General features: G+C 43.6%; 2 protein-coding genes across 3 annotated transcripts in view; one reads left to right on the top strand and one right to left on the bottom strand.

Moving 5' to 3' along the window:
* The first annotated feature begins 2,142 nt into the window (after positions 1-2,142).
* Positions 2,143-14,448, top strand: FBXO7 (F-box protein 7). The gene is made up of 9 exons (XM_075051081.1): positions 2,143-2,389; positions 3,880-4,177; positions 6,139-6,366; positions 7,740-7,881; positions 9,085-9,168; positions 10,276-10,368; positions 11,332-11,508; positions 12,195-12,232; positions 12,613-14,448. The coding sequence occupies exons 1-9, from the start codon at positions 2,268-2,270 to the stop codon at positions 13,015-13,017; spliced, it is 1,587 nt and encodes a 528-aa protein (XP_074907182.1). The 5' UTR covers positions 2,143-2,267; the 3' UTR covers positions 13,018-14,448.
* A 3,952-nt stretch (positions 14,449-18,400) lies between these two features.
* Positions 18,401-24,047, bottom strand: part of SYN3 (synapsin III) — a 176,707-nt gene continuing 171,060 nt past the window's right edge. For both annotated transcript variants that reach the window (XM_075051079.1, XM_075051078.1), the window contains 3 exons: positions 22,676-22,760; positions 20,911-21,208; positions 18,401-19,399 (listed from right to left, as the gene is read on the bottom strand). In XM_075051079.1, coding sequence (XP_074907180.1) covers positions 19,267-19,399; positions 20,911-21,208; positions 22,676-22,760 — 516 coding nt within the window. In that variant the 3' untranslated portion in view covers positions 18,401-19,266. The remainder of the gene's footprint in view (positions 19,400-20,910; positions 21,209-22,675; positions 22,761-24,047) is intronic.

The following is a 24,047-nucleotide window of genomic DNA, read 5'->3' as shown; positions in this document are numbered from 1 at the left end:
ATTGGTTCTTAAGAGCTTTTCCTGTTTAATACTTACCGCTGTGTGGAGAACGTGTCTAAACCTTACATTGTGGCATGACTCATAAAATTCAAAAGAAAAATTAGCAGAATGCCAGCAGAAATGCTCACTTGTAACCGGCGTAGCTAGTTACCTAACAATGACTACTACAGCCAGCTCCTGAGAAACTGAACCATTTTATTTCACACAATTATTTTAGCTTGTGCAAGCTAGTGAAATGGTGCTTCTGCTGGAAGCATCACAGCTGTGGCCATGAACATTTCTCATACTAGGGAAGCCTCCTCCACCCTTCCTAAAGAGCGCAGACTAAGCTGCCCTGGAGCCAGTGGGAACACAGGAGGTGGCCAGGACAGGGACAACACTGAAGGACAAACCAGAGCAGGATGTCCATGGCCAATGGAAAATGGCCATGACGTTGAGGCAGCAGCATGACTCACTTTGGATTCAACCCTCTTCAAGAGGAAAGCAGAGTTTCTGACAGGCATGGTGCTCTTGATCCCTCCACATGTGTTCTCCTCCTTCCTATCATCTTTGTCCCTGCCTTTGCCACTTCCACTCTCATCCCCCTCTGCCGCAGAAACCTACTCTTCCGGATTTGTCCAGGAGGTGACCCCAATTGATGACGACTGCATAAGCACTTCTCCAACTGGGGCAGTGGCAAAGGGCACAGCACGCTTCTCAGGAAATAACTTGTTTTAACACTCCCAGTTGAGGGCCCAGTCTGTAACACCAAGCTGATTGTCATGAGCATCAGCTCTTCCATTGTTCAACGAGTAGTACTCCATTTCAGTAGTCTCTTTGCCTTTCATCACCTTCATCAATACAAGCCTCTCCTTTCCACCGAGAAATTTACTGACATGTTGAAAACAGACAACGGCTGCCCTTCAGTTTGAGATGTATCTGACAGCAAACTATGAAGTGAAGCAAAATTTAGCAACCACATTTACCTGGGTTGGATGACCATGTTCAGATGGCGTAAAGGAGATTGTGCCTGTAGCCCAGGACAGAATTTTTGAAGTTTCGGTCTCCTTTCTCTGACCGCCCCCCTGAGTGCCAAAAGGACACAGATAGGGCTGTTGCTATGAATGTAGGGTTAAGCAATCTCAATAGTGCCATAATAAGCACTTGTACTTGGTGGTACAAGCTAGGCCTTTCAAGTTCACTTTGCCTACTGATATTTTAGTATTATATTCCTAGTAAGTACTCCAGTTTTCCTGCACCTCATACTTCTCATATTATTCCTTGTGTGGAGAAAGGCTAGGTAATTAAATTGTATCATTAGAAGGAAAAACAAGATAGTCTGAGAATAAGCATTGTTTCAGTTACCTCTGAATTCAGTAATTCATTAAACAAAGTAAAAACCTGAATTGTGCCTTTTACATTTTTCCATGAACATTATACTTCTACAACATGTGTATTTCTAGAAGTTGAGTATAAAGTCTAAGGTGTGGGGAGGAACCTTTTTCCCAGTACGACAGATGAAGGGGAACTAAAGCCAGTAAAATCAAGCTTGTGACACTTCGTATTTTTGGTGAGATTATTTGACTGCTGGTGTCAAAACATTACATCTGAGACGACAAGTCTGCCTTATAAAAAAACATGTTCCTTTACAAAACTAAGTACTTTTGGGGACAGTATCCTCCTTCTACCCTTCCCCTAGCACCTGCTTCCATGAACTCCGCCAACAGAGTTCACGCTCTCCTCGACGTTTTTGGTTTCAGAAGACCATCTAAACCGGTACATACACTGAAAAGGAGGGAGGAGGGAAAAGCGGCCCAACCAAACCCCTCCACACGGCAGGCAGCCAGCGCGCAGAGATCACTCCCGCCAGGGGCTTACCCCCTTCCAGGCACGGCGGGAATAAACCGCCGAGGCGCACAGGGCTACCGCTGAACAACAGCAGCAAAACCACCTCAATAACGGAGGCGAACAAGAACCAGGCCGGCCACGGGGTCGGCTACCTCCTTCCGGCGCATGCGCGGACGCAGCCCGAACGCCCCAATCATCGATCGCCACCGCGCGGCACGCCGAGCGCACCGATCGGAAACGCCTCAGGCCCCGGGGGCGGGGCCAGACCGAGGAGGGGGCGTGGCCGGGCGGCCTGAGGCGGTGCCGCGCCAACCAAAACAACGACACGCCCCGGCAGCCCTTGCGCCCGCTCCCCTCCCGCCACCATCACCATCGCCGCCACCCGGCGGGGCCCGCTTCGGGGGCGCGAAGGCGGGCGCGGAGACCCGTCCGCCGCCGCCATGAAACTCCGGGTGCGGGTGCAGAAGCGAACGGCGCCGTTGGAGGTGCAGGGGGCGGAGCCAACGCTGGGGGAGCTGCGCGCGCAGCTGCGCCGGGCCCTGCTGCCCGCCTGGGGGTACAGGTAGCGTGCGGAACGAACCATCGCGGGGTGGGTGGGGGGGGGGGGGTGGGTGTAAGAGGGGGCGGCCGCGCGCTCAAGCTTGGGCCGGCGGCGCCGTACCACGCGGTGCGGGGGGAGGGGCGGGGTGGTCCGGCCCATCTCGCTCTCCCCCCCCCTCCCCGCCCCACGGTGTCTCTGCTGCCCCCTGCCGGCCGGGCGGTGCCGGCGCTGCCGCCGTGTGAGGGGGAGCGGGAAGGGGCGGCGGGCGCTGGCGGCCCCCCGGGGCCGTGGGGCGGACGGTTCGTCTTTTGGCCGACCGGGAGGAGGAGGGGAGGCAGAGCGACCGGGGTCGAGAGTCACCGAGGGCTCCGGGGTGAGGCCGGCGGCGTGAAGGGGCGGTGGTTGGGTTGGTAGGCCCGTGTGCTGTACCCCGGAGCGGGGGTGGGGGGGGTACACCGCGGCCGGTCCCGGCAGCTTCTGAGGAGATTTTTGCTTCGCCGGCTGTTCGCTGCCGAACAGGAAAGTAAAACTTACTTTGGGAAACGCTGAGCCGTGAAATAAGGGTTGCAGCTCGGGCAGAGCTGACTTAAATTTCTCCGTGGGTTTTACATCACTAAAATTCTTGTAGGTTGTCCGTTTTATAGTTTTGCTGTCTTCTTAGAGAGCCTCTGGGGTTTATATTTTGTCAGCGTTTTATCTGTGAAGAACTCGTGGCAGCCTTTATAAGAGAGTAAAGTCTGCAAAATCAATTTAAGAAATACCTATGCAAGGGACTCATTTTCCGACGGTGGCTAAAGGGTTTGCACTGCCAAACTTTTAATTAGGTGCGATGTACTGATGTTCCACTGGTGACACGTACATTTGGTAGCACTGCACTCTGCTGCATAGCAGTGTGGGCAGGAGAAATCTGAAGTTGCTGCTTGTCTTGCCACAGTGGGTGTGTTTTATAGCTGATGCTGGGTAGCTGCTTCCGTGCTACCCAGCTGCATTTCTGTTTGGGTTTTTTTTGTGGTTTTTTTTTTGGTAAGTGCTTGCCCTGAAGCATCTTTTCTTATTACTCTCATTTGCAATTAGCATGCTGTAGGGCAGCTGCTGACCTTTTGAAATGAATATTTTGCTTAATCAGAGGGCAAGATGGTTGAGTCTGCAAGAATATCTTGTTTTTAAATAATCTCAGCCAGTAGTTTAAAGTTTATTTTGCTAGGTGTGATGTCTTCTAATTTGGAGGGCACTTGTTTGCTTTCCTTTGTAACTGTTTTATGAACAGTTACTGTAAATGAAGTTATACCTACCAAGCAGCTGTGGCTACTTAAAATGTACTTGGAGAGAAACATGGGGGAAATAATTTCATACCATTTTTTTTTTCCTCACTCTTCCTTTAATAATAGATTAAAACCGGCAGCATAGTACTATTGTAGTATGCAGTATGCGTTTCTAACTATACCTCTGTGTGCAGTTACCCAGGTGCAGCCAACCATGCTTCCTTTTTTGTTTTTTTTTCTATTTTGCAGTTCTGATACTGAGTTTTCAATAACATTGAACAGAAAAGATGCTCTCACAGAAGATCAGAAGACCTTAGCTTCATACGGGATTGTTTCTGGTGATTTGATATGCTTATTACTAGAAGAAGCAGATGGACAACCCAACCTACCTCCTCCTCCTTCTACTCCTCCCCGACTTGAGAATGGTCATGAGCCGTCCACCTTGATCCCCAACAAAAGTCAGGCCAACAGTCCAAACGAAGAAGGGCAGAATGAGCAATCTGAAAACCAGAAAGCTCAAGTGGAAGTTCAAAAGACTGATGAGAGGGTAAGTACATGTGTTTGTGCAGGGCAATTCTCAAGGCAAAAACCAAGGTATCTTGTTTTGTCAGTTGCTGTACTATATAGCAGAGAATCTTTTCAGAATAATTGGCTCCTTATACTTGTCTGATATATAGCCAGTTACTTGGATGGAAATTTGTCTCTATTCTTTGTTTATTAGCTGTGACACACAAGCCAGTTCAGAGAACCTGAGATGTTTCAGGTCTGACATTTTTACAGGGTTTAATGTTTTTGCTGGAACATGCACTTTCCGTAAGGTAGTTAGGAGTGTGCTTCTTACCTGCCCCAGTGCTGTCTTCTCAAGGAAACTGATTCTAGGTACTGAACAAACGCGACAGGCACTGCCTGTTGGAAACACCACTGGCAAGATGAGTGCACCCTTTCTAATGGGTTATAACAGTTCCCTGTGATTCAGACAGCCTGCTGTAGTGTGAGACCTGTCTGTCTTGTACATGGAGGTAGTGTTGCTGAGATAGCTCCTGCCTCATGCTTTGTAGGTGTACATCTGTATGACCCCGAATGCTTCAAGCAACTAATAGGCACATTTTTTCATATTACTCATTGGTTTGTTTCTTGTGTGATGGTACATATGATAGTTAAGCAGATAACAGGACCCAGCAGCTGCTGGGTCCTGTGGTTAATGGCCTTCCTAAAGGAGGCTCTGCAGGTACAGCCTAGTGCCACGGTCTGTCTCATTACACGATCCTGTCTGTTTTAGGCAGGAGCTTGAGAAGCTGGGAGGAAATTGTCTTCCAACATTCTTTCAAAGCAAGTATTTTTTTTGTTTTGGAATGAATTTCAAATACTAAATGTCCCTTAATACAACCTTTATATGAGGTCTTTTAAATTTTAACGTATGAAAATTAAGATTTAGGATAAAAAGAATTGTAAAATAATGAAAGAAAATGTAGTTGGACCATTGTCTCATTGATTCTTGTTGAGAGCAATAACCCTTACATGGTGCTGTGGGCATGCAAGCTCCTTATGTCTGTCAGTCAGACCATAGTAAAGCTGTGCAGAAGTACCTGTTTCATATTTATTTAATATTTGAAGGCAAGATGAAGGATTCTCGCATCTTCTTCCAAAATTGTGGTGAAAGATGACAGGAAAATTTCTAAGCAACTAAGTGTCATTATAGAAGAGCTCTAGAAGTCTGAAAAACTGTGTTTAACTGGGGCTACATCTATTGCTGTTCATGAGAGAAGGGAAGTTCCATGGGTGGATGGCCATGCCAGCCTCATACAAACATAAGGGTGTCTTGGACCATTGAGCGTAGATGTGGGGGAGAAGTACCTACAGCTCCTTTAGACTCTTTTTTCCCTTTCCTCACCCTTCCCTTAGATAAATCTGCTTAAAGCTTCCATTCGCTACTTTTTTTGGTAATGTATCTGGGTGGTTTTATAAATTACGTAATAATATGCTGTGATTTTGGTAGAAGAAAGGAAGCCACAATAAAACCACAGTCCTCCTCAAGTGGCAGCAGATACACTCCATTGATGTTTTTTTTTTTTCCCCAGCTATTTAGGCCTATTGTGTTTCTAAGCAGCCTGAGTTACCATTTTGGTTATTTGCCATGCATGTTGGCTAAATTTAAATAAATGGTGATACACAGGAATAATTTACTCACCATACTATGTTGCAAAAATTCTAATGAAGGTTTAGTTTATTATTATCACTTTGTCTTCAAGTAGTATATGCAATAAAATGAGAGATCCTTTTATGAAGGGCTTGCATCATAAATATTAAAAAATACAGAGGCTATGTGTATAATCCCAGTCTCCATCTGGGATGCTAGAAAATGGAGATGTAATGAGTCTGTGCAACTTGCATGAGAAATCAGTAGAGCAGACTTGGTGCCTGTGAGGACTGGAATAAGCAGATGAATAATATTGATGTATATAGAGGTGTAATTTTCTGAACGAAGGTGTGTTTTGCTTTCCCTTGAAGGCAGGATCCAGTCTAGAGTTTCCTTCTGGATTAGTCCCAGAAGATGTTGACCTGGAAGAAGGTACAGGTTCCTATCCCTCCGAACCCATGCTGTGCAGTGAAGCTGCTGATGGTGAAATACCACATTCCTTAGAGATGCTCTACCTTTCTGCTGAGTGTACCAGTGCCACTGATGCCTTGATTGTTCTAGTACATCTTCTCATGATGGAGACAGGCTATGTACCTCAGGTAGGTGCACAAGCAATCAGGAAATTCCTTGGTCAGTATGAGAAAGCTGTGTAATATTGTGGGAATGTGGGATACAAGATTCATCTGAAGATCCACTTCTGGCTTTGTATATCTCAGTCAGCAGCTGGGGCTACTGAAGTATCAGCTTCTCTAATTTGCCTGACCAGTAAGCATTAAGGCTAAAGACTAGAGCAGCTTTTAGGTGTGAGAGAAGAAGCATGTCCCTGTGTTTCTTTCAGTCCTCAGCCTCACTGGGACCCAGCTGACAACCTCCTGTTTCTGCTTTATACATTTGAGCTTGTGTAGATGTGCTTAGATTGTAGCACTTCTTTGAAGCGCTGCCTTAAGCATTAGTATCATCTCAATGGTATCCTGTTCAAATGGTGGTTAACAAGGCCTAGGTCTGACAAAATGGTGTCTCCAGTTCCTTATTCACTTCAGCTGAGTTCAGTTATGCTTTGGTTCTGCTAACCTACAGAGATATCTAACTCGTAGTCGAGCATCTATGGCGATACCTCTGTATGATGTATGAATTCATCTTTTCCCTTTAGATTTTCAGAGATGTGGCTGAACATGCAAAACAAAGATTTGCCCTCAGGGAAGGTGTTTAAATTCTCATGTGTTTTCTTGCAGTGAGGTTAACTGAGCACATGTAGGGGGTCAGTTTAGGTTTCCGGTTGACCAATACCAGTTTAATAAATCTGCTAAGGTAATTGCATTTCTATAGCCTGAAATGCTATCTGAAGAATACATTTGCCACTGGGAAGAAAGTTTGTTTATGTCAGTCAGTAGGCTTGGAAGTAGGGAAGATGATTGCTGCGCAGATTGAAGAGGAAAGAGAGAGTCTACTTGTAGTTGTGATTATGTTGTGTCCCCCTCTGGGATTCCATCTGAGCCTTTTCATGCTGAAATTGAAGGGAAAAACTGTTAGTCCGCTCAGATTTTTGAATGGATTTCAAGCTATGATTCTTCAAGCCCTGTCAGACCTCATAAGTTCACAGAAAAGGTATGATGACATGTTTTTCATGCAGTAAATTAACGTACATGCAGGAGTTGTCAGAATGCTGGAACAAATGACAGAATGAAGTACATGTCTCAAAGAAATAGGTGTGAGTCTGCTCACTGAACAGCCTCCCCTGTCACACACTGGGACAGGATAAAAGTTACTAAACTTCTTAGATTTTTTGATAGTCTTGGGGAAGACAGTATATAATCATGCAATTGTAGTCTGTGTCATAATGTGCGTTGGGACTAAACCAAGATTTCAATTGCAGGCAGCATTCTGCCAGTTCCTACCTTTTAATTCTCTTTTTTCACCCCTTAGTCTTGGTACATTGCTAAAGTATGGCGGTGTTATCTGTGTGTATTTTTAGGGGACAGAAGCCAAGGCAGTGTCTATGCCAGAGAAGTGGAGAGGGAACGGTGTTTATAAGCTACAGTACACTCATCCTCTTTGTGAAGAAGGTTCTGCTGGTTTGACTTGTGTGCCTTTGGGAGATCTTGTTGCTATTAATGGTAAGTTAGTCAAGTTTTTAACCTGGATGCACATTGCTAAATATCACCATTGTTTAGCAAGAGAAGACTTAAATGTGCTCTTGTGCACTCTGTTTAGAACTGCACCTTGATTATCCAGGTTGCTGAGGTGCAAGACATGCTACTTCCTGATGCTTAATATTCTTGGCATTTCCTGTCTCCCTGTTAACTGTTTCTCTCCCTCTCATCATAACAGATCAGTCCTTAGAGGATTCAGCTGGCCTTTTCATTGCAATGTTGTAGAAATCTGTTTCTTGTCTCATTTCATGGGAACGTTTGTATACATTGCCAAACATTAAAAGAGGTAGATTTGCTCCAGCTACAATATTTTGTCTTGTCTCATGTTCTTTGCAAGACTTATAAACAACTTCCATGTATTCTTTAGCTTTAATGTATAATCTTCCTTGTAGCACGCCAACAGTTTAACTGTGGTCTCAAAAATTGTATTTAGTTTAAACTATTCAGTCCAGAAAATTTAGGGAAGTCTAATTTTTTGAGGCAACTTCCGTATAGCTTGGTGGGGTTTTTTTAGTTTTGTTTGTTCATTTGTTTGGTTTTTCATTCTTTTTCATATTTTATTTAGCATTCGAGCAATTCCACATTTTTGCAGAACCAACACTAAATTGGGTCTTGATTGTAATTTCAAGATACCATTGATTCAAATTTTTATGTTTATTTGTAAAACTTGTAACTGATTATGCCAATTTGTATAAGCACATATGTTTTCTGAGAACATGTATGCATTTTGATCAAATGTTTTGACCAAGTCAGGTTAAGGTTAGATTTAGGACAGTGTAATAACTACCATGCATATAGTGTTCATATAGTAAGCTTGTTGAATCTTTCTCTAGTTAATATTTCTTTAATGACTGGGTTATAATAATGGCTCGCTGTGTACCTCTTTTAGCTGTGTTACATCTCTTTCCGCGTGACACAACTGTGGAAGGCAATGCTTGGTTTCTGTCACCAAGAACTTTGTTTATTCCCTGCTATTTTAAGTCTCATTTTATTTTTCTGAAATTTTTATTTGTCTAGCTGCTTGCTATAGTTAGGTATTTTCCTTGAGGGGATCTGGTAAGGGAGGAAAGTAAAACACCTCCAAAGGGTAAGGCAGTAATGAAGTTGTCTTTGTCATGTCTCAATGTGTTTTAAATTTTGAAATGTCTTTTTTTCTTACATTTGCAGCAACATTAAAAATCAACAAAGAGATTAAAGGTGTTAAGAGAATACAGCTATTGCCAGCATCCTTTGTTTGCTTTCAGGAGCCAGGTATGATTGAGCTATGATACTCATAGTAGTAAACTGAAAGTAAAGAAGTGACACAGTGAATAAGGATATACTTTAGTAGGGGTCCGAATAGTACAGAATAGCAAAAAAGAACAAAAATGTGGTTACTGTTTAGGTTAGTGATAGCTCTGTGGTAAAAGGAGTTCAGAGTGTAGCCATTTACTCACATTTTGTTGTTAATTTGAATTTCTTGGATTAACAGTGTAAAGAAAGAACCTTGCAAAGCCCAAGTCATCCTTTGGCCCATATGCCTGTTATTTATGAGGTCTTAAGCATATGTGTGAATCGCTGGTGCAGCAATGCTGGATTATATCCCCTTTCTGCCTGGCAGTTCAGGACTTCAGAGGCTGATGGTACCTACACTCTTGTTGTGGCACTGTAATTGTTACATTCTTTTTGTCAGAAAACATGTGCTGACTACATAGCTCTCTCCAGAATGCCAAAATTAGAGGGAAAAGTAAGGAGGTGGCGGAGGAGAGAAGGGCAGGTAGATATGGATCCTTGTGAGCACAGACCTGACTAGCCTTTTTGTTCTCTGAAGTATATGAACTGCTTTGTTGGCAGTTGAGGCTCACTCAGTGTCCTGCACTGTGTCCTGGGTAGCCCCAGTTGCTGATGTACAATTCCAGTTGACAGGCTTTGGAGGAATTAACTGAGCACTGAAATGTATCTGATATAACGGTAGTCTTCTGGCTCCTCTGTCTTCAGAGAACAGAATGGAAAAACATTCCTGTCAGAAAAATGAATATTGCAGGCATTTACAACATAGGTGCGTGTTACACGTGAGCTCTGAAATCTGACAGAGGAAGCCCTGACAGCTTGAGAGTCAGTTTGTTTCTGAAGAACTCAAGTATTTCTCTTAATGGTGTAAGGCCAAAGGAAAGCCTAGCATGACCATGGAACTGGTCTGTAGTTTGTCAATGAATTACTTATTGCATGATTGTTACACTCTAGCTGCAGAGTTGCTTCCATCAAGATGACAAGCAGATTACAGTTCTGCTTATAAGAAACCCATAATTCTTCTGCTGTTATGTAATTTTTGCATTATAACCTCCTGAAGTTAAGCTTTTTACCTCTCTTCTTTGATAGAAAAGGTTGCAGGTGTTTACAAAGACCTTCAGAAATTATCCCGTCTCTTTAAAGACCAGCTGGTTTACTCTCTTCTGGCTGCTGCCCGACAAGGTGAGAGAAAGTGTTTACAATTAGAGATGGTACTTCATTTTTGAGGATGGAAGGGAGTGGGTCTAGCTGAAGGAACAGTGTTAGAAACAGCTGCTCAGTGATGGGTATATAAAGAGTAAGCATAAAGTCATTTATACATTCTAAAGAAATTATATTAATCTTTGCATCTCAGCAAATGTTAATATACTGATTATTTCCTGTTTGTTTTTTTTTCTGATTGCTCTAGTTACATTTAAGAGACTAAGTGGAGTGGCTGTTATCCATGCTTGGCGATGAGAAAATCATACCACAATAATTTTGTGGCAGCAGTTCTGTAGTTTTGATCCATTTCTTTGTCAAAGCAGAAAAATTTATATAGCATCATATTTGGAAGTCTAACCCCAGGAATGATCTTCTCAGTAACTGGTCATTGAGGGCTTGGAAAGGATGGTAGGAAGTAACTCAAGCTGGTGTTTGTGAAGCAGTAGGAAGCCAGGCTTTCTCTGCATAGGTATTGCCATAAAAGGTCTCAGCTTTGTATTCTGAAGACTATTCAATGGAATTCCCTCTAGACTTCAGTGCGGAAAGGTTTTATGTGAAGCATGTGCTCTATATTTGATGTGTTTTTTGTGGGCTCGTGAAATTGGGCAGGTCTTTTTTTCTTTTACCTATTCCTTTGTTCGGTAGCCTATAAACATAGTTAGGTGTGTGGAATGTTTCTTAGGCTTAGTGGCCAATAATGGTCAGTATGAAGTGCCATTTGCCCTATTTTGTGCACTCCATAAATGTACTTAAGAGTTGCAAGAGATCTGTTTTATAAGAAATAATGTCACAGTACTTTTTGAGAAAAGTGGTGTAACTCAGGCATCAAAGGGAAATGATTTAAGGGAAAGATTATAATGTCCTTTCTTTCTTTTAGGATCTTTAGAGATAGAGTACACTCTGCACCACTTAGGCAATGCTTCTATTTTCTCCACTTTGTAGCTCTGAACTTGCCAGATGTGTTTGGGTTAGTGGTCCTTCCTCTTGAGCTCAAGCTTCGGATTTTCAGACTTCTGGATGTCCGTTCACTCATCTCTCTTTCTGCTGTTTGCCGTGATCTTTACACAGCTTCAAATGACCAGCTTCTATGGAGGTTTATGTATCTGCGAGATTTCCGAGGTAATGTTGAGACACGTTTTTCTAATTACATTCTCATGTGAACAGAGGGATTAGGTCTAACAGATTTTGTTAAGAGCCTCCTCAGGCAACCACTTCTGATTTTTAAACACTGTGAGTAAATGCAGTCATTTGTGATGCTGACCAGTACAGTTGGCCAGGTGTAATTCAGGTGGATGCGTGATTTTTCTGCCAGGAAAACTGGTGACAGTCTGCTGAGCCATTACTGATGGACTACATAGTTCTTCCCATTGTGTGGCGCAGACTTCCCTTGTTTTCGTCTGTTTCCCTGGCTACCTTGGTGTTTTGGCTACTGCAGATATTGGGAAGTGGAGGGAAGAGATATTCCTGCTATAATTTCTCACAAAAGATTGAAGGAATAAGGTGATCAAGGGAGGTGCTGTCAGAAGTCAAAGATGGGGACAATGTTTCTGGGATTTCTCTATTCAGTAACTTTTGGAGATGATGCTTTACATAGAACGGGTATGCAAGTGGATTACTTATTGATTGGTCCTGGAGCTTTATATTTTTTAAGATGCATTATCTTTATGAAAAATGTATTGACCCAAAGTGTTTTTTCATCTCTTGATTATTCTGCAAGTTCTGACAAAACTGTGGGCATCTGTGGCATGAATGCTACTTAAAGGTAAAATAAGTTGCTCTTCTTAATTTTATGCTTCTCTTTGTAGATCCTATTGCGAGGCCTCGTGACACAGACTGGAAAGAAGTAGGTGGCATTATTTTATATAATCTCAGTGAGATTAGTCTCCATGGGCTAGTTTGAGAATAAAGCATAGACATTGGGAGGCAGTAACTTTTGAGTTAAATTTTTGTTTAAAAGTGTGGTGTTCTGTGTACACCTGTTGAGTTTGGTCGGAGTAGGAGAAAACAACATCAACAAGTTACGTGGTGCATGCCCAAATCGTGGGTTAGAGGTCTTCCAGAGATGCTGTGTTTGGTCTTTGGCAGTCAGGGGAGTTGCTTTTCTGGGTTTTCAGACTGGCGAGGAGTGCTTTTCTGAGAAGTTCTGCAGAACTGAATGCAATTGCTGAAGGTGGAACACAAAGCATTTACAGAGCTTTAAAATGCCTTTGTTTCTGTCTGCAGCTATACAAGAAAAAGTTGAAACAGAAGAAGGAGGCCCTGAGATGGAGGCACATGATGTTTCTGCCCCCTACACCTCATCCAATCCCCTTTCATCCCAACCCATTCTATCCTAATCCCTTTCCTCCCAACCCATTCCCATCAAACCCAATCTATCCCCCAATGATCATTGGTGGAGAGTATGATGAGAGACCAACACTTCCGTATGTTGGAGACCCAATTAACTCACTCATTCCTGGCCCAGGAGAAGCACCAGGCCAGTTTCCTCCTTTCAGACCACATTTTGACCCGATTGGTTCCTTGCCTGGAGCAAACCCTACACTTCCAGGACGAGCTGGTCCCAATGACAGGTTTTCACCTAGACCCAGCCGGGGCCGCCCCATGGACATTCGCCGTGCGTTCATTTGATTGCTGCTTTTTCCTTCAGTGAGTTTTCTAGTCCCTGAGCTTGCTTTCTAACTGCAGGAGATTGCAAATCCCAGGCACTAACATCTGCCTTCTCTTCAGATTGTGGCAAGAACATGTGTGCATGGTAATGTTTCAACCACAAAGGCTGGGTTTGTTTTATGCTCTGATAGTACTGTATCATCTGGCACTAAGGTCTGTTTCATGAAGAGCTACAACTTAGAACAGTTTGTTCTGCTTCCCGCCCCCCTTGCCCTTAATCATCTGTGAAGTGCTACTTAGAGACCAGAAGGATACCAGCCAAATATTTGCTGCATCAGATAAAGAGCACTTTAAATACAAAGCCTATACTTGTCTGTCTTATTTGAAAAGTTTTATTAAATTGCCAGGAAAAATGACAATGTGTAAAATCTGCCTGGCTAATAATCTCTATTGACAAAAACATCTACCACATAGAACAGGATACTACCACTGTTAGATGTGCGTTCATGGAAATTTTCAAAGATGATATTTCCTTTTTCCTTTAATGTTTTATTAGGTAAAAAGCATTTTTGTATTGTTACTTAATACACAAAGAATACAGGGAAGGGATTTTCTTTACAATGGAAATATTAGAACACAAATCAATTCGTTTTACAAACAACTGAGTAAAGTCATGCTACAGTGCAACTTGGAAGTCTGAACAGAAGCAGAGCAATTTTACAAAGAACCAGCAGCAAAACTTTTGTCTTTCTCCTTGACTTTACAAATAAGGAGCTGTAGTACATGGCTGCGTTTACTGTGTGTGAACTAAAACTGGTGCAAAAATAAATCTTTCCTCCTGCCTAACTTACTTAAGGAATTAAATAAGTTGATCTGGTTGCAGTGGAAATGGGATCACAGCAGGAGAAGCAGAATGAATTCTCACTTTTACTGCAGTAAATTCCATTTAATTCCATTACTTAAGTATCAAAATATATCTTGCCAAGAGGAAATGTGTTATAGCATGTTATGAGCACCTTTCAAGTGTTGCCGTATTAACTAATGAGCAACTAACAAGACCACTGTTAAAGTCTGATAATACCTGCAGGCTGATGCTGGAGCTCAATTAAAGGAAGACCGGAATGACTAAACTTTGCTAGAACTTTTCATTTCTTACATATTTTTTTAAGATGGATTGATCTCAGTGTTTCTATAAATGTAAATGGTAGTGATGACTGTTGTGACAGCTGATACTATTTTCTAAAATCTTTCTGAAATTCCAGCAGTGGAAATGGAATGACATTTCCTGTTGAATACAAGCTATTTAATCCATAATACTTATGTGCTTTTTCAGGTGATATTTCAGTGATTCATCTTCTTGTTTTGTATAAAGTCAGCTGACTTCAGTAGGGTCAGGAAGTTTTGCCATTAACTCCGGTGGAAGTAAAATATAATACTTTATTTTGCTGTCAAAAGTTGTTTTGCTTCTTTCTTCCCTTTTCTACTTCACAGCAATGGCATGCCAGTGCAAATCCTCCCATAATTAAACACCTAAGAGTATGTATTTAGGGACAGTGGTTTCACTTCAATACCAAGATTAGCCTTAATTTTTGACATTTGCCTGCAGTGGTTGAATTGCTTGTTCGAACAGAATTTTCCGTTAAGTGAAGCGTATAGTCAGGCCTCTTAGAGCTTACAGTGATTCTTTATATTACACTGACTATAAAAACGGAAAGGGAAATCTACACTGCGTTGGTCTTGCACCATTTTGTCCTTGTGATGAGTGCTTCAGAAATGCTTCAGAAGTAACTGGGTCATGTGGAAGGTGTAAGGTCTTGTGTACCTGCCTGTCATTAGTGAAAGAGAAGAAAATACCGCTGCAGATATGAGCAGGACTGCTGTTCTTCTGAACCTTAGCTTTATACAAGACTCTTAGTTGCATGGGAACATGAGTGACATTCCTCTTGAAATACCACACCTAGATACTACAAGAAAGTCAAGGTGTTTCTCAGTCTGTATCTAAACAGCAAAATGTAAACTAATTTTCCAGGTGGTGGATATGAGTGGGTGTCATAGCTGTGTCCCAGCTCTTTCTTGGGCTGGATCCAAACACACAAATCTATTCATGTTTCCTGGCTTCCATGTGAAGAAAATTAAAGCATGCAGGACGAAAGGGAAGCTCTGACCAGGTGCTCAATTTTCACAGCTGTGTGAGAAAGATCCCAAGGCATGCTCTGGGGCATGTCTGCCCTGTGATTTAAAAGTAACTTTTATTCACCAACTTTTCTGTTGCCGTCTTAGTGCTCCTAACTCCAGCTGTTATATTTAGGTACCTACATACCTCTTGGATCTACCTTAGTTCCCCATTCATAAAAATAGAGAATATACCCCTTTTATTCCCTCTCTCTCTTGCTTTGTTAGATTGTAGGGATTTTGGAATAGAAACCCTACATCAAAGGTGATAACCTGAATACACGATGATGCATTTATGAATCTCCTGCTAGCCACAACATCTAGTGTGTGAGCATCATAGCTGTAGATTGAAGTGTACTGTTGGAACATTTATAGGACACAGTATAGAGTTTCACCAAGCTGTGTGGTGCGGTCGACATGCTGGAGGGAAGGGATGCCATCCAGAGGGACCTTGACAGGCTTCAGAGGTGGACCTGTGCCAACATCATGAAGTGCAACAAGGCCAAGTGCAAGGTGCTGCACATGGGTCAGGGCAATCCCAAGCACAAACACAGGCTGAGCGATGAGTGGGTTGAGAGCAGCCCTGTGGAGAAGGACTTGGGGGTGTTGATTGACAAGAAGCTCAACATGACTTAGCCATGTGTGCTTACAGCCCAGAAAGCCAACAGTATCCTGGGCTGCATCACAAGAAGCGTGACCAGCAGGTTGAGGGAGGAGATTCTCCCCCTTTACTCCGTTCTGGTGAGATCCCACCTGGAGTACTGTGTTCAGCTCTGGGGCCCCCAACATAAGAAGGACATGGAGCTGTTGGAGCAAGTCCAGAGGAGGGCCACCAAGATGATCAGAGGGCTGGAGCATCTCTCTTATGAAGACAGGCTGAGAGAGTTGGGGTTGTTCAGCCCGGAGAAGGCTCCGGGGACACCTTCTAGCAGCCTTCCAGTACCTAGAGGGGAGCCTACAAGAAAGCTGGAGAGGGACCTTTTACAAGGGCAGTAGTGACAGGACAAGGGGTAATGGCTTTAAACGGAAAGAGGGAAGATTTAGATTTGATACAAGGAAGAAGTTCTTTACAGTGAGGGTGGTGAGGCACTGGAACAGAGGTCTCTGCCCAGGATGCCTCATCCCTGGAAGCGTTTAAGGCCAGGTTGGATGGGGCTTTGAGCAACCTGGCCTAGTGGAAGGTTTCCCTGCCCATGGCAGGGGGGTTGGAACTAGATGGTCTTTAAGGTTCCTTCCAACCCAAACCATTCTATGGTTCTATGATTCATCATTTTAACCTAGGAAGTCAACGCAGTGTTTTCATTAAAGCGCTTCTGTGCATAGAACTGAAGATGCTTTTCAGGAACTGTAGGATTAACCAAGTTAAGCTGAGAGTGCCTGTTGCTTTTAGTTGTTTTTGCAAGCTGGAGCTAGGAGGAGGGGAGATGCCATTCTGTTTGTCCCTTGAAAGATGACAGCTGGGAGCTGTAGGCAAATGAAGAGATCTGAGTCACTGCTGGGTATCTAGTCAACAGTGCTATCCTGTTACTGTGGTCCATTGGAGGACAGCCCTGTTGTGTTCAAATGCAGCATCAGCAAATGATCCAACCGTTGTGGTTTCAGTGATGAACTGGGGTCGATTTATAGGGCCATGCCATACTAGTCACTAGTTACTTATTTTTTGTATAGGTTGTATTGGTAAAAGAGACATAGAAAGATTCAGGGGATAGAGCAATTGAGGATTCTGGCAGTAAACTTTTATTTCTGTCTTTGCATCTCTGGTGACCATTTAGTAGGGAAAGGCATAAACCATGCTGAAGGAAGTGTTATAGAAGGAAATTCTCTCCCACCAGAGTTGTATTACCTCCTCTCCATGTAGTGGAGCCTGTTAATCTGCTATTGTTCTTGCCAGTGGGACAGTGCTTGCTCAAGGCCATTTGTCACTCTTTTATTGCTCCTGGAGACTGCAAAACAGCAGGGTCTGTTTTTTTTCTCAGACAATGACATGTAATTATGATGCTACATTGTAAACTGCTTAGCAAACCTGGAAGGATAACACAGAACTGGGAAAAAAAGAAAAAAAAGATAAATCATCAGGGAATAGGGTGGTTCTATAATACTGAACTTGAGTTATAAATCATTGATCCAGATGAGTCTCTTGAGAGCCTTCCAAACTGGAAAAGCTATGCTGTTACTTGCCTGAAAGTGCACAGGTCACAAAAGCCATTATATGTGTAAAGGCCTGCTCAGGGGTAGGTCGTACAAGGTCCAGATGACTGCATTGGATTTAGATGTTCATTACAGGTGCTATGCGGGAAGGAGTTGCTTGTTTGAGTTTATTCCCACCAGTGAATCGTAAGATCCAAGATGGCAAATGCTGCTGTTGCTCTTGCTGCTTTGGGGATCTCCCTGTTTAAGTGACAGCAAAGATCTGTGCTGTTGGCTCAAATGTTTTTAATTTACTAACCTCCCTGCTTCCCTGGGCGTTTCTAAGTGTCATCAGGGTGAAGTTGCTAAGGGAAGCACAAAGCCAAAAGTCTGGCCTTGAAGCTGTATGCACGGTTTGTGACTAAAGTACTTGACAAAACGTGAAGTCAAGTTGAGGAGGTGGGATGGGGACTGGCATTAGGTGTGTTACAAACAGAACTAGCACGGTGCAGTAAGTAGGTTCTCGGCTGGTAGAAACAGCCATAGATACATTGATTTACCCAGGGCAGTTTTTTCAATCGTGAATGTAGCTTGTGTCATTCCTGTTTTTTGCCATGTCCCAGTTCTAATATATGTGCTCATACACAGCTTCATTCTGTGTTGCAGGCTTAGAGGAAAAGCACATCTGGCAAAGATCCATCTCTGTCTTCTCTGGAAGAATAATTCTTGGGGGTGGTCGGGGAGGACTAATACTGATCATTACCTGCTTGGGGCAATCCCATACATGTCCTCCCATGGCTTGGTGTCTCTGGATGGACCCCAGCTCATCTTGGTTGTAAAGGAGTTTTGTTGTAAAGGATAGTTTTCCTGTTCTATTGCAGGTTTGTCACCTTGCATTCATTTTGCACTCACCCCAGTGAAGTCAATGGGAGTTCAAGGAGGGAGACAGGATTTCACTCCATCTCTCTGTCCATTTGGTATTATGGAACACTCAGCACACCAGTATGTGCACTTCATCAGCTCTGCTATTAATTAAGCATATTCCTGGGGGACATACTTAGCCAGATGTGACCAAGTCACCAAAGTGCTGGGAGTTTAGCTGGGTTTTGTCTGGAATTTGTGTGAACTGTGAACATGAACTCTCGTGTTTCCAGGGGCAGGGGAAGAAGTTGGTTTTCATGTGGAAGGCCCATTTCGCAGGTTATTTTTGAGCTAAGGCTACAGGGTTAGAACAGGACATTTTTCTCTCAGAACTCAGGAATCACGTGCAGGGAACATAAATGCAAGGCATGAAACAGAGATGTTTTATCTGCTATGAGCAGAGTGATCTGCAACAAACCAGCAGTCCATCTGGATGACCTGCTCATGTGATCTTTGGCGCTTACTGATGCCTGGTACCATATTTAACTTGAATGTAGTTTTGCTCTGAAAAGTGACTTTTTATAAAGTTGGTATCATGAAGTTCCACAGTTCACTGTGTTTCCATGCTCAAGCATGCTCACTTTATCAGTCAATGAATACTTATTCTTGACTCCGTCTTTGCACATCTGTTTCTGAAATAAGCCTTTTTTTTTTTTCAGCTCAGCCTCAACAAGGATTCAGTAATTGGAAGTTAGCAATTGTATTGACTATATACAAATCGAAATAAAATCTAGTTTGCACTGTTATAACTCTGTTGACTCCACAGGGGTTAGCAAGAGTAAAATTTGCTTTACAACTCAGTCATTTGAATAGATGTGATTCTGATTATGCACAAAAAACTATGAAATAGTGCCACTTTTATATAGTCACTTTTCAGACCATTATTAGAATATTTTCTTTGTATTAAAACAACTATAGCTTCCTAAATTCCCTTTACCCAGGTGTTAGTTGTAAATTGCTGGGTACCATTGAGTGTATTTCAGAATGATGTCAGGTACGCTGATATGAAGAGTAAGGGCTGACAAAAGCACAGATCCAGCTGCAGGGCTATTAATCAGAAAACAGGCTAGCAAATGATTTCCTCAGGTTGCGGATGGTCTCAGCTTTTGCTTCATCTTCATTGGCATTTCCCCGCTGAGATGATTCAGATATGCTGAAGGTGTTTGTCAGTGACTGTGATTTGCTGAAATGGAAAACAGAATTCAGACTCAGCAGGACAAGGTGGTAGTTCAAAGCTGGTTACTGATGCTTTGTGGTCCATCACACAGACAAATTCAAGGATAAAAGGAAAGGTTAGCAAGAAGAATCTCCATATGCTAAGACATCTAGGAATGGGGGAGGCAGGGTGGGGTGGAAGAGGATGGGACACGGACAGGTGGCTCCAATATCACAGTCTGGACTAGTAAGTGTTTATGAAAACATCTGACTAAAAGTATGCAGTTGCCATTTGGTGCAACTGTTGTGAGGAACTAATTGCTACTAATACAGAAGAATGGATTCGTACTGAGGGTTACCTGTCTCTCATCAGCTGTACCATGAATGATGGTCCTGTCCTTTCAGATATGAGAGCATGAGAGGTTCAGCAAGTTGGTAGCCATGTCCCCTGCAACGTGTGCTGTTGCCTGCCCTCCCTGGCATGTCTGCTCTGACTGTCAGCTGTGTTATGCAGATCTTTTGGTTGGCCATAATGCTTCTGCTGGGTGTGTATCTGCTAGCATTTAAGTTCAGATCAGGACTGTCCTTTTGAAGTAAATTTCCCAATTTTCCCTGCTACCATGCTTTGTCATTGTGTGGTTTCTCCTGTCAGTACAAGACCAGACTCTGAACTAAAGTACCTGAAACATGTATAGTATGGTGACTGCATCCTTAGCACCAACATTTTGATCCTTAACTACACTGCTTTTGGTTTGCCTTGCTCATGTAGGCATCATCATTGAAAGCTTGTTCCAGAACATCACTCCTCTGCTGCCTAGTAACTGTCTTCTCATTCCTAGCCTATATTTTTTTCTGGCCTGTTCATACCAATTTGCTCTTGTGTCAACTTTTTGTCGATGCCAAACATTTTTTTGCCAATCTTTCCTATCACAGTGCCAGCCAGATATGCTCCATGAAGGGTGGGAGCAAAGGCTGCTACCAAAGATCCACAATAATTGAGTGGTGTGCTCTGCTCCAGAAGAGTGCTTAAACATACAGTCACCATCTGGAATTTTATATATGTAAGTAGTACCACTTCCACTTCCCTCTGCCCCCCCTGCCTTTTTGCTACCAATTGCAAACAATTGCCTGGTGAAGAACCTTGTGTGGCTCCTGCATTCAGGGAATAGTGAAGGAATGACTCTTGTTGAGCTTATTGGCCCATAATGCACCTGTAAGGAGTGTACACCCTGCTGGGAAGGTAGTAGATGTGTTGATATGGCCGGGGTAGAGCACGTGATTAACAATGAGCACATGAACAAGAGGAAGAATATGAAATCTTGGCGATGTCAAGTACAACTTGTTCTTCCTGACAACATGAATGGTGGCCTGTTACGCCCAGGCTTATATACCTCTGAAATCACTCACAGTTGTCCAGGCCTTTGTCCCTGGGGACTACTGCCTGACAACAGGTGATACGTTCTTCATGTCAGCTCAGGGTACTTTTTTGACAGCCTTATTCTACTATCTACAGATATCAGCAGTTAACAGGGCACCTACTTCAGATGCGGGTGTGGGGTGGCTTGCTGCTTGGACGTTTCGGTGGGGCTTGGCTGGCTAGGAGCCCGGCCTTGAGCAGGAGGTCTAGGCTGCTGTGGAGGGAACACGCCTGCCTTGGAAGGCTGGACTGGAGAGGACCCAGTTGCCGATCGGACTTGCTGTGGAGATCCAGGTGACCTTTGCTGCTGGGGTGAAGTGGACTGGGGACTCTGGGGCTGCTGTCCTTGAGGAGAGAGCCGCTGCTGTGGAGGTGCATTTGTCCATGGAGGCTGAGATCCCTGAGGCTGGCGTGGTCCACCTGAAGTATAGACAAAAACATGAGGAATTGCATGTGGTGGACAGCAAGCAAGGAGCATCTATGTGGAAGAATGGGTTTTCCTAAGGGGAGAGACTCTTCAGAGTAGCTTCATGCAGAAGGATAAGGGAAAACCTCTCTTGTAGGCCTAAAACTGGCGTCATGCCCATGTCTCTAGAGTTGTTGTCCATTTCTCTACCTCCGTCAGCACTGAAGAAGCTCTGCCACTTTCCCCAAAGGGAGTCACTTCAACATGCTGTACTCTTCCATGTGACTAATATTTCTTGTCCTTGGCAAGCAATTCCTGCACTGGGAAGGAAGAGTTTGTGGAGAACCAACTGTCTGCAGGAAATGAAAGCTGAATCTGCTGGTTTGGGTCAGTGGTCCCTTCATGGACCCAACAGTTTGATGTGAGACTGCATACCCTATCGCTATCCATACACCTGTTCCAGCATTGTCTTCAGCCATATTGGTAGCAGACTCTCAGGACTGAAGAGGATGTGGAAAACAGTTGGACGTGACATGAGAAATTGCTGGACATGACAGATAACAGTGTGAGAAGCTGACAAAAATTACAGATAGTGTTGTGAGGACTGGCTGGATTTCACAGTTGGTCAAGGGGGAGTTATGTGAGAAAAAACTTCACAGAGAATTGAAGGGGAGTACTGGAGACAGATGGGGAGTAGTATCCTGCAAGACCAACAATTCATATCAGTAATACCACCTAACACCAAGATTACATAGATGCATTTGGTATCATAAATACTAAATTTTTGGATACACCAAAACTGTGACCAATGAGGTCACAGATAATTAGAGGTGGGTGTTAATTTGGTAGGAGATTGGGGTGGAGAAAGGAAGGGGCAAAGGTAGCAAAAAGGAGGGTCTAATTGGTTATATGAATTGAGTGGTTGGTGTGGTCTGGGTACCCACTGGGCAGCCCTGTGCCTCATCACCTCAGCGTAAATTGGGACAATAAAGCAAACCTGTTGTTCTGACCAAGCCACATGAGTCAAACCTGCTTCTGCTGTCAGGAGGAGCTGGGGGTGTGCTCTTGCTGACAGGGGAACACCTGGACAGATGGATCAAGGATCCTGGCATCATTATGTTGGTGTCTGTTCCAGGCACTAACATCTTCCCATCACTTCTTAACACTTGTAGCCACTACAGCTTTGTGCAAATACAAATACACTCTGTGTTCAGAATCCTGTGCCAGTGCCAGTTCATGTGGCCTCGTTTTGCTGAGCCAAATCCTACCACAGTATCAACTGGATCTGTATCAAATTTTCATCCCACTTTCTGAGCTGCTGTGGAATATGGCAGAAGCTGCTTTGACAGCACACTGAATTTGCTGCCTGCTTGTCAGTGAATTGGAACAAGGAGTGAAACCTTTATCCTGATAGCTTTTATTTAGAAGGCAAACTGTCAGGTTTCACAGTCCACACTGTCATGGGACCCAAAAAACTGTACCTTGGGGAGGAGGCCGTGGTTGGGACAGTTGTCCAAGCTGAGGTCCAGTCTGAGATTTCATTGACGCAGGCTGAACTTGTGGAGGCTAGAGGAAAAAAAGCCATTCCAGTTAATACAGAGTCTCCAAAGAGAAGCCCTGAGGTAGTACAGGAACTGCGGAGTCATGAAGTGTTCCTTAAACACACATACACACACACGCTGCATCTGGCTGGTAAAATCTCATGGGACAAAAATGGAGAGCTGAGTAATAAAGAGCACAGGAGTTGTTTGCTCACAGGGAATAACAATGAAGTTACAGTTTAGAATGGTTTTTAGGCAATCAAGAATTACCAAATGTGTCAGGCCCGAGGGGGTCTCTTAGTCCCATCTCCCATTTTGGACAGTTGCCAGCACCAGATGTTCCGAAGGAAAGAGGGATGAACCATGGAAACATCTATGGAGCAATCAGCTCTTTACCCTAAGGGGTCTCCTCTTGATTGCTAATAAGCAAGGGGCAGCTTCAACCCTGAAACATGAAGCTTATTATCTGCTCCACAAAATCTTTGCATCAGTTCCAGATATTTTGTTTTGATATTTACACCCAGACCCTTTGAGTCTTGCTCAGCTCTCAGCCTCACTGCCTTTCCCATTTGCTAACTCCATTGCTTTGTTCTGAGTTTTGGGAGTAGTGCTCACAACCTGCCCTTGCTAGGCCAGTCATTATTTTGCTTGCAAACCTTTACTGCCCTCTCTCTCATTCACCTCATTTCTAAAGCCAAGAGACTGAATCCCTTCGGTCCTTCCATGGGAATGTTTCCAGGCCCCTAATTGTTTTCATCACCCACTTCTCTTTCCAGCTTTGTGATTCCTTCTGCAGATGCCAGAGGCAGGTCTGCTTACATTATTCCAGATGAAGCAGTATCTGGGTTCTCTGTGTACATCACCAGCTCATTTCTCCTGCATCCTCATTTCCTGCTTCTCCCTTGTCAGCACAACCATAGGCGTAGCAATGGTTTTCATTAGCCTGTATGTGACAAAGTCTTCCTCAAGGGGAATGGCTAGTGCCACTTGCAAGGTCTACAGATTTTTTATGTTCTTTCTCTCTCTCCCCCCAGCTTAGCTTACCTTTCAGTCTTCCATAGGGAGCTTCACTTGCTGTTGTGGTGACTTAACATACATAGCTCCGTCAGATATTCTTCACTGCCATCCCTGGTCCTGACTAATGCAAATAAGTTGGTGCCATCTGCACTTTCTTCTCTCTCACTGTTTACTCTTTTTGACAGATATTTTAATAAACAGATTAAGCAACACAGAACTGTTGCACAAAGGGCCGGTCCAAAGTTAACAAAAGTCTGAGTAAGCCTATTGCACAAAATTGTTTATGAAAGCAGGG

The sequence above is a fragment of the Buteo buteo genome, chromosome 19 (assembly GCF_964188355.1).
Source record: "Buteo buteo chromosome 19, bButBut1.hap1.1, whole genome shotgun sequence".
Taxonomy (NCBI): Eukaryota; Metazoa; Chordata; class Aves; order Accipitriformes; family Accipitridae; genus Buteo; species Buteo buteo.
This window is presented reverse-complemented; position numbering and strand designations above follow the sequence as displayed.